Genomic DNA, 10,099 nt, shown 5'->3' with positions numbered 1-10,099 from the left:
GTGTCAAATGATTTGTAATCAAGAGACTCCAAAAGTCCATCTGCATGAAGCTTCTTCATGCGCTTGACACCAATGTGACCAAGGCGGCAGTGCCACAAGTATGTGGGACTATCGTTATCAACTTTACATCTTTTGGTATTCACACTATGAATATGTGTAACATCACGTTCGAGATTCATTAAGAATAAACCATTGACCAGCGGTGCATGACCATAAAACATATCTCTCATATAAATAGAATAACCATTATTCTCGGATTTAAATGAGTAGCCATCTCGAATTAAACGAGATCCTGATACAATGTTCATGCTCAAAGCTGGCACTAAATAACAATTATTGAGGTTTAAAACTAATCCCGTAGGTAAATGCAGAGGTAGCGTGCCGACGGCGATCACATCGACCTTGGAACCATTCCCGACGCGCATCGTCACCTCGTCCTTCGCCAGTCTCCGTTTATTCCGCAGCTCCTGTTTTGAGTTACAAATATGAGCAACCGCACCGGTATCAAATACCCAGGAGCTACTACGAGTACTGGTAAGGTACACAGCAATTACATGTATATCACATATACCTTTGGTCTTGCCGGCCTTTTTGTCCGCTAAGTATTTGGGGCAGTTCCGCTTCCAGCGACCACTTCCCTTGCAATAAAAGCACTCAGTCTCAAGCTTGGGTCCATTCCTTGGCTTCTTCCCGGCAACTGGCTTACCGGGCGCGGCAACTCCCTTGCCGTCTTTCTTGAAGTTCTTCTTACCCTTGCCTTTCTTGAACTTAGTGGTTTTATTCACCATCAACACTTGATGTTCCTTTCTGATCTCCACCTCCGCTGATTTCAGCATTGAATATGTTGGGAATCGTAGCATAATTTTAAAATTTTCCTACGCTCACCAAGATGCATCTATGGAGTATACTAGCAACGAGGGGAAAGGAGTGCATCTACATACCCTTGTAGATCGCGAGCGGAAGCGTTCCAATGACGTGGATGACGGAGTCGTACTCGCCGTGATTCAAATCACCGATGACCGAGTGCCGAACGGACGGCACCTCCGCGTTCAACACACGTACGGTGCAGCGATGTCTCCTCCTTCTTGATCCAGCAAGGGGAAGGAGAGGTTGATGGAGATCCAGCAGCACGACGGCGTGGTGGTGGATGTAGCGGGTCTCGGCAGGGCTTCGCCGAGCTTCTGCGAGAGGGAGAGGTGTAGCAGGGGAGGAGGGAGGCGCCCAAGGCTGTAATATTGCTGCCCTCCCTCCCCCCCTTTATATAGGCCCCCTGGGAGGGGGGGCCGCCGGCCAAGATCCATCTGGAGGGGGGGCGGCGGCCAAGGGGGGTGGCTTGCCCCCGAAGGCAAGTGGGGCGCCCCCCCCCACCCTAGGGTTTCCAACCCTAGGCGCAGGGGGGAGGCCCATGGGGGGGCGCCCAGCCCACTAGGGGCTGGTTCCCTTCCAACTTCAGCCCATGGGGCCCTCCGGGATAGGTGGCCCCACCCGGTGGACCCCCGGGAACCTTCCGGTGGTCCCGGTAACCCCCGAAACTTTCCCGGTGGCCGAAACTTGACTTCCTATATATAATTCTTCACCTCCGGACCATTCCGGAACTCCTCGTGACGTCCGGGATCTCATCCGGGACTCCGAACAACTTTCGGGTTTCCGCATACACATATCTCTACAACCCTAGCGTCACCGAACCTGAAGTGTGTAGACCCTACGGGTTCGGGAGACATGCAGACATGACCGAGACGTCTCTCCGGTCAATAACCAACAGCGGGATCTGGATACCCATGTTGGCTCCCACATGTTCCACGATGATCTCATCGGATGAACCACGATGTCAAGGATTCAATCAATCCCGTATAAAATTCCCTTTGTCAATCGGTATGTTACTTGCCCGAGATTCGATCGTCGGTATCCCCATACCTTGTTCAGTCTCGTTACCGGCAAGTCTCTTTACTCGTACCGCAATGCATGATCCCGTGACTAACGCCTTAGTCACATTGAGCTCATTATGATGATGCATCACCGAGTGGGCCCAGAGATACCTCTCCGTCATACGGAGTGACAAATCCCAGTCTTGATCCGTGCCAACCCAACAGACAATTTCAGAGATACCCGTAGTGTACCTTTATAGTCACCCAGTTACGTTGTGACGTTTGGTGCACCCAAAGCACTCCTACGGTATCCGGGAATTGCACGATCTCATGGTCTAAGGAAAAGATACTTGACATTGGAAAAGCTCTAGCAAACGAAACTACACGATCTTTTATGCTATGCTTAGGATTGGGTCTTGTCCATCATATCATTCTCCTAATGATGTGATCCCGTTATCATTGACATCCAATGTCCATAGTCAGGAAACCATGACTATCTGTTGATCAACGAGCTAGTCAACTAGAGGCTTACTAGGGACACGTTGTGGTCTATGTATTCACACATGTATTACGATTTCCGGATAACACAATTATAGCATGAACAATAGACAATTACCATGAACAAAGAAATATAATAATAACCATTTATTATTGCCTCTAGGGCATATTTCCAACAGAATATAACTCAAGAATGGTCTTTTCCATCCCCTGCATATTGAAGTTCATCACAAAGCTCTTGTAGCTCGGTGGAAGCGACTGAAGGATTCTGTCAATGACCGCGTCATCCGGGAGATTAACTCCCAGCTGAGTCAAGCGGTTGTGCAACCCAGATATTTTGAGTATGTGCTCACTGACAGAACTGTTTTCCTCCATCTTACCAATAAAGAATTTGTCGGAGACTTCATATCTCTCGACCCGGGCATGAGCTTGGAAAACCATTTTCAGCTCTTCGAACATCTCATATGCTCCGTGTTGCTCAAAACGCTTTTGGAGCCCCGGTTCTAAGCTGTAAAGCATGCCGCACTGAACGAGGGAGTAATCATCAGCACGTGATTGCCAAGCGTTCATAACGTCTTGGTTCTCTGGGATGGGTGCATCACCTAGCGGTGCTTCTAGGACATAATCTTTCTTGGCAGCTATGAGGATGATCCTCAGGTTCCGGACCCAGTCCGTATAGTTGCTGCCATCATCTTTCAGCTTGGTTTTCTCTAGGAACGCGTTGAATTTGAGGACAACGTGGGCCATTTGATCTACAAGACATATTGTAAAGATTTTAGACTAAGTTCATGATAATTAAGTTCATCTAATCAAATTATTCAATGAACTCCCACTCAGATAGACATCCCTCTAGTCATCTAAGTGAAACATGATCCGAGTTAACTAGGCCGTGTCCGATCATCACGTGAGACGGACTAGTCAACATCGGTGAACATCTTCATGTTGATCGTATCTTCTATACGACTCATGATCAACCTTTCGGTCTTCCGTGTTCCGAGGCCATGTCTGTACATGCTAGGCTCGTCAAGTCAACCTAAGTGTATTGCATGTGTTCCGAGGCCATGTCTGTACATGCTAGGCTCGTCAACACCCGTTGTATGCGAACGTTAGAATCTATCACACCCGATCATCACGTGGTGCTTCGAAACAACGAACCTTCGCAACGGTGCACAGTTAGGGGGAACACTTTCTTGAAATTATCATAAGGGATCATCTTACTTACTACCGTCGTTCTAAGCAAATAAGATGTAAAACATGATAAACATCACATGCAATCAAATAGTGACATGATATGGCCAATATCAGTTTGCTCCTTTGATCTCCATCTTCAGGGCGCCATGATCATTTTCGTCACCGGCATGACACCATGATCTCCATCATCGTGTCTTCATGAAGTTGTCACGCCAATGATTACTTCTACTTCTATGGTTAACGTGTTTAGCAATAAAGTAAAGTAATTTACATGGCGTTATTGAATGACACGCAGGTCATACAAAAAATAAAGACAACTCCTATGGCTCCTGCCGGTTGTCATACTCATCGACATGCAAGTCGTGATTCCTATTACAAGAACATGATCAATCTCATACATCACATATATCTCATTCATCACATCCTTTTGGCCATATCACATCACAAGGCACATGCTGCAAAAACAAGTTAGACGTCCTCTAATTATTATTGCATGTTTTTACGTGGCTTCTATAGGTTTCTAGCAAGAACGTTTCTTACCTACGTAAAACCACAACGTGATATGCCAATTTCTATTTACCCTTCATAAGGACCCTTTTCATCGAATCCGTTCCGACTAAAGTGGGAGAGACAGACACCCGCTAGCCACCTTATGCAACTAGTGCATGTCAGTCGGTGGAACCTGTCTCACGTAAGCGTACGTGTACGGTCGGTCCGGGCCGCTTCATCCCACGATGCCGCCGAAACAAGATAAGACTAGTAGTGGCAAGAAAAATTGACAACATCTACGCCCACAACTGCTTTGTGTTCTACTCGTGCATAGTAACTACGCATAGGCCTGGCTCATGATGCCACTGTCGGGGATCGTAGCAGAAATTTAAAATTTTCTACGCATCACCAAGATCCATCTATGGAGTTTACTAGCAACGAGAGGGAAGGAGTGCATCTACATACCCTTGTAGATCGCGAGCGGAAGCGTTCAAGTGAACGGGGTTGATGGAGTCGTACTCGTCGTGATCCAAATCACCGATGACCGAGCGCCGAACGGACGGCACCTCCGCGTTCAACGCACGTACGGAGCAGCGACGTCTCCTCCTTCTTGATCCAGCAAGGGGGAAGGAGAGGTTGATGGAGATCCAGCAGCACGACGGCGTGGTGGTGGAAGTAGCGGGGATCCCGGCAGGGCTTCGCCAAGCGCAAGCGGGAGGGAGAGGTGTCACAGGAGGGAGAGGGAGGCGCCAGGGGCTAGGGTACTGCTGCCCTCCCTCCCCCCTACTATATATAGGCCCCTTGGGGGGCGCCGGCCCTGGGATCCCATCTACATGGGGGGCGGCGGCCAAGGGGGGAAACTTGCCCCCCAAGCCAGGTGGGGCGCCCCCCACCCCCAGGGTTTCCAACCCTAGGCGCAGGGGGAGGCCCATGGGGGGCGCACCAGCCCACCAGGGGCCGGTTCCGCTCCCACTTCAGCCCATGGGGCCCTCCGGGATAGGTGGCGCCACCCTGTGGACCCCCGGGACCCTTCCGGTGGTCCCGGTACAATACCGATAACCCCCGAAACTTTCCCGGTGGCCGAAACTGGACTTCCTATATATAATTCTTCACCTCCGGACCATTCCGGAACTCCTCGTGATGTCCGGGATCTCATCCGGGACTCCGAACAACTTTCGGGTTTCCGCATACTAATATCTCTACAACCCTAGCGTCACCGAACCATAAGTGTGTAGACCCTACGGGTTCGGGAGACATGCAGACATGACCGAGACGACTCTCCGGTCAATAACCAACAGCGGGATCTGGATACCCATGTTGGCTCCCACATGTTCCACGATGATCTCATCGGATGAACCACGATGTCGAGGATTCAATCAATCCCGTATACAATTCCCTTTGTCAATCGGTATGTTACTTGCCCGTCGATCGTCGGTATCCCAATACCTTGTTCAATCTCGTTACCGGCAAGTCTCTTTACTCGTACCGCAATGCATGATCCCGTGACTAACTCCTTAGTCACATTGAGCACATTATGATGATGCATTACCGAGTGGGCCCAGAGATACCTCTCCGTCACATGGAGTGACAAATCCCAGTCTCGATCCGTGTCAACCCAACAGACACTTTCAGAGATACCTATAGTGTACCTTTATAGTCACTCAGTTACGTTGTGACGTTTGGCACACCCAAAGCACTCCTACGGCATCCGGGAGTTACACGATCTCATGGTCTAAGGAAAAGATACTTGACATTGGAAAAAGCTCTAGCAAACGAACTACACGATCTTTGCGCTATGCTTAGGATTGGGTCTTGTCCATCACATCATTATCCTAATGATGTGATCCCGTTATCAATGACATCCAATGTCCATAGTCAGGAAACCATGACTATCTGTTGATCAACGAGCTAGTCAACTAGAGGCTTACTAGGGACATGTATTCACACATGTATTACGATTTCCGGATAACACAATTATAGCATGAACAATAGACAATTATCATGAACAAGGAAATATAATAATAACCATTTTATTATTGCCTCTAGGGCATATTTCCAACACCCGGCCCTCCCGGCGTTCCCTCCCCCTGGTCTGGCCGAAGCCCGAGCCGGGGCTGCTCCCCGTGAAGCCGGAGCACGTCGACATGGTGGCCCCCAACGACGCGTCCGCCCTCAAGTGGGCGAAGGAGGACTACGTCCGCGAGCAGGTGCGCCGCCAGCACCGGGCGTACCTGGAGCTCCAGGCCCGTCGCCGCGGCCGCGAGGAGGGCGGCGTCATCGTCCTTGGCAGCGACGAGGAGGACGAGGCTGGGCCGTCCAGCGCCCCACCGCGTGTCGGCGACCCCGGCCAGGGCTGCAGCAGGGACGGCGGTGGCGCAGGCGAGGCGCGCGACGATGATGACGACGACGGCGTCGACGGCGGCTAGGCTTTTAGTTTGGCGTAGTTTGCATCTTTTTATGTTTTTGTACAAATTTCAATGAAATATCGCCGAGTTCCTGCAAAAATCGCCGAGAACGGAATATCGCCGAACCCGCGGCTACCTATGGGCCGACGAGTGGAAACGAAATCACCCCAAAGGCCAATCTATCGCCGGTCCGTCCCCCAGGCCGCTATTTTTTGGCACCCTCGGCGCCGAACGGCTGGAGATGCCTTAGCAACACCTTCCCCCCGCCAGGTCTTTACAATCTGGGGCGTCAATCTACCATTCCCTCTCGTCTTAAAGTTAGTTAGCTATGCCATTTTCGGGATAACATGCATGCTTTCTATCTACTTCGACTCTGACACGCCTAAGCAATTCTCTAACTAAAGTACGTACTTGGATTCTGTCTGTTTCAAGAGGGAATGGTAGATTGACGGTCGGCATGGCCACCACAGGGAACGGTAGATCGATTCACCAAAGTCGTATAGGAATGGTAGATATTACGACGGAGTCGCACAGTCAAATTCGCCCTATAAAAGCCTTCACTTCTTCTCTGCACGACACGAGATCGACATCGACTATGGAGTCGGGCAGTGCTACTACCATCACCATTCAAGAGCTCGTAGTCCTAGCGATCATGTACGTTGTCCTCCACTACCTCACGCGCACCATCCTCCGGACCAAGCGTGCGTCGCCGCTGCCGCTGGCCCCCGGCCCGCGGGGCTATCCGGTGGTCGGGGCGCTGCCGCTGCTGGGCCGGGCGCCGCACCGGGCGCTGGCCGATCTGGCGAGGCTGCACGGCCCGATCATGCACCTGACCCTCGGCAGGCAGGGCGTCGTGGTGGCCTCCACGCCGGACGCGGCGCGCCTCTTCCTCAGGGACCACGGCGGCAGCTTCCTCGACCGGCCCGCCGACGACGTGGCGCCCACGGTGCTCGCGTACGGCGCCCAGGACCTCGTCTTTGCGCCCTACGGCCCCAGGTGGCGCCGCCTGCGCCGGGAGTGCAGCCTCGGCCTGCTCGGCCCCCAGGCGCTCGCCGACTGGGCCGACGCGCGCCGCGAGGAGGTCGGCCGCATGGTCCGCGCGATGAGCCGGCGGGGCGCGGGCACGGCGGTGGAGGTGCCGGAGTTCCTGTTCTGCGCGATGGCCAACATCATCGGGCAGGCGGTGGTGGGCCGGCGAGTGCTTGACGAGGCCGGGGGCGAGGAGGCGAGGGAATTCAAGGAGATGGTGGTGGAGCTGATGACCACGGCCGGGCTGGTGAACCTCGGCGACTTCCTGCCGGCCGTCGCGTGGATGGACCTGCAGGGGCTCGGCCGGAGGATGCGCCGGCTGTCGGCGAGGCTGGACAGGGTCTGGAGCGGGCTGCTGTCCGAACATGAGGCGACCATGGCTGACCGTGACAGGGAGCAAGAGAGGAGAGGCCGCCAGCCGGACCTTGTCGACCGGCTGATCGCCTGTCGTGGCGATGCCCGTGCCGGGGAGGACGGCGTCACAGACCTCAACATCAAAGCTCTACTTAACGTACGTTACACCTCCCTGTAAATAACCAAACATGCATGCACTCATCACACATGACACACGACACATGCATGCGTGCATGCAGAACCTGTTCACGGCGGGGACGGACACGTCGTCGAGCACCATCGAGTGGGCGCTGGCGGAGATGCTGGCGAACCCGGCGATCCTCCGACGAGCACAAGCGGAGATGGACGGCGTAGTGGGCCGAGACCGCCTCCTCCAAGAATCCGACATCCCCCACCTCCCCTACCTCCGCGCCATCTGCAAGGAGACGTTCCGCCTGCACCCGTCCACGCCGCTCAGCCTGCCCCGCCTCTCCACCGAGCCATGCACGGTGCAGGGGTACCACATCCCGGAGGGCACGAGGCTGCTCGTCAACATCTGGGCCATCGGCCGGGACCCGGCGGTGTGGGCGGAGCCGGCGAGGTTCGACCCCGGGAGGTTCACGACGGAGGAGGGGAGCAAGGTGGAGCCCCTGGGGAGCCACTTCGAGCTCATCCCGTTCGGCGCCGGCAGGAGGATTTGCGCGGGCGCGCGCATGGGGGTGACCCTGGTGCACCACATGCTGGGCGCGCTGGTGCACGCCTTCGACTGGGAGGTTCCGGAGGGGGGCGGGATGGACATGGACATGGACGAGGACTTCGGCCTCGCGCTGCAGAAGAAGGTGCCGCTCAGGGCCGTCCTGCGCCCGCGCCTCGCACCCGGCGCGTACCAGTGATCTCGTGACACGAACGTGCTGCTGTGTTGTTTCTGCTAGAATAAATTGATGAAGTAAATCTTCCTGTAGAAAGAGAAGTGGTGGGAACTGAAATCTGAAAAACTACGTACATGAGAATGAGCGATAACTTTGGCTTTGATGTGTCCTCAATTGATATACATATATAGGAGAATAACTTGCTTGGCAATTGCTGAGTACGTAGATGCCAAGCGTAATCTGCCAACTTAAAGCGCATATAAACTTCATTTCAAAATGGGAACTTCTGCTGTCTTCACTAGTAATTAAACAGTAAAAGAAGCAGAGTGCCAAACCCAAACAATTCTGCATCGATGATGCAGACCATTTACAGGCACAATGGCAATTTGTGGTAATCATTTTTGTACTACCACTGTTTTCATTTACTCTGTATATTTGCTTTCACCTAAGCTTTATAAAGTTTGACTAAATTCGTAGAGAACAATATGGACATTTACGATAACAGATACATATGATGTGAAAATATATTCAATGATAAATGTTTTTTTCTACCGATTTAATCAGTGTTTACAAAGTTTCACTTAAGTTTGAAGCCCTCATGAATCTTGAGGCCTCTCTGAATGGTCATATTTGTCTTAGTTTTGCCTCAGAAGGCTACATTGTTCTTAACAACTACATAGATTGGTTTTTTGTGGACGAAACTACAGAAATTTGTTAGGACGCAGTATAGTTCCTCTACATCAAACTGCTATTTAGGATATTTGAAATTACCGTATATGTCAACTGACTACATCTTTGAACCAACTTATTCTGTCTTGTCTTGGTTGTGCAGCTTCCATCCCGGGAAACATCATCCGGCAGTAACCCTACGTGTTGTTTATGGCTAGGTCTTATCCCGTATGCTCATGAGGATTTCGCCGTATGAGCCGGCTCTTCTCTAGTTGTGTCTAGCCGTAGAGATTCTGCCCTCTTTGGGCGCCTTGCCCCTCCTTATATAGATGGAAGGGGCCGGTTTACATATAGAGTCCTAGTAGGATATAAACTAGTCTCATATTCTATTACAAACCTGATATTGCAGAGGACGAGCGGTCGACGAGTCTGTCCCGGCCGTGGCCATGGCAGTGACCGAGAGGATGGCCGGCGGGGGTCGGCACAACCCTAACATGAGGAGGGCGAGCGCCTTGGCAACGATGGACTCCTTGTCGTCGACGTCCGGCTGGTGCTGCGCCGCACGCAGCGTGGCGGCCTCGGAGGCGTAGCTTGCAGCGGCCTTCCTATCTTGTCCTTTGCCCGCCGGTTCCTCCTCTTGGTCGATTCGGCGTCGAGCATGGCGGCCTCCAACGCCGTGAGCTTCGACCGCGGCTTCTTGGTACCCTTCTTCTTTGCCGGGGGACGCGCAGCCGCGGCCGGGTCGCCGGGA

The 10,099-nt window shown here is 52.7% G+C and overlaps 1 protein-coding gene across 1 annotated transcript; it reads left to right on the top strand.

Moving 5' to 3' along the window:
* Positions 1 to 7,013: 7,013 nt before the first annotated feature.
* On the top strand, positions 7,014 to 8,840 carry LOC109774860 (flavonoid 3',5'-hydroxylase 1-like). Its single transcript, XM_020333629.3, has 2 exons — positions 7,014 to 7,988; positions 8,071 to 8,840. The coding sequence occupies exons 1-2, from the start codon at positions 7,044 to 7,046 to the stop codon at positions 8,701 to 8,703; spliced, it is 1,578 nt and encodes a 525-aa protein (XP_020189218.1). The 5' UTR covers positions 7,014 to 7,043; the 3' UTR covers positions 8,704 to 8,840.
* Positions 8,841 to 10,099: the final 1,259 nt, after the last annotated feature.

This window comes from Aegilops tauschii, chromosome 6 (assembly GCF_002575655.3).
Source record: "Aegilops tauschii subsp. strangulata cultivar AL8/78 chromosome 6, Aet v6.0, whole genome shotgun sequence".
Taxonomy (NCBI): Eukaryota; Viridiplantae; Streptophyta; class Magnoliopsida; order Poales; family Poaceae; genus Aegilops; species Aegilops tauschii.
The sequence above is the reverse complement of the archived record's forward strand: the minus strand, read 5'-3'. Positions and strand labels throughout refer to the sequence as shown.

Excerpts from the sequence above, each read along its gene's own strand:
- LOC109774860 (XM_020333629.3), top strand. The coding sequence starts at position 7,044 with ATGGAGTCGGGCAGTGCTACTACCATCACCATTCAAGAGCTCGTAGTC. Across the intron at positions 7,989-8,070 it reads ACATCAAAGCTCTACTTAAC|AACCTGTTCACGGCGGGGAC; the intron begins GTACGTTACACC and ends GCGTGCATGCAG.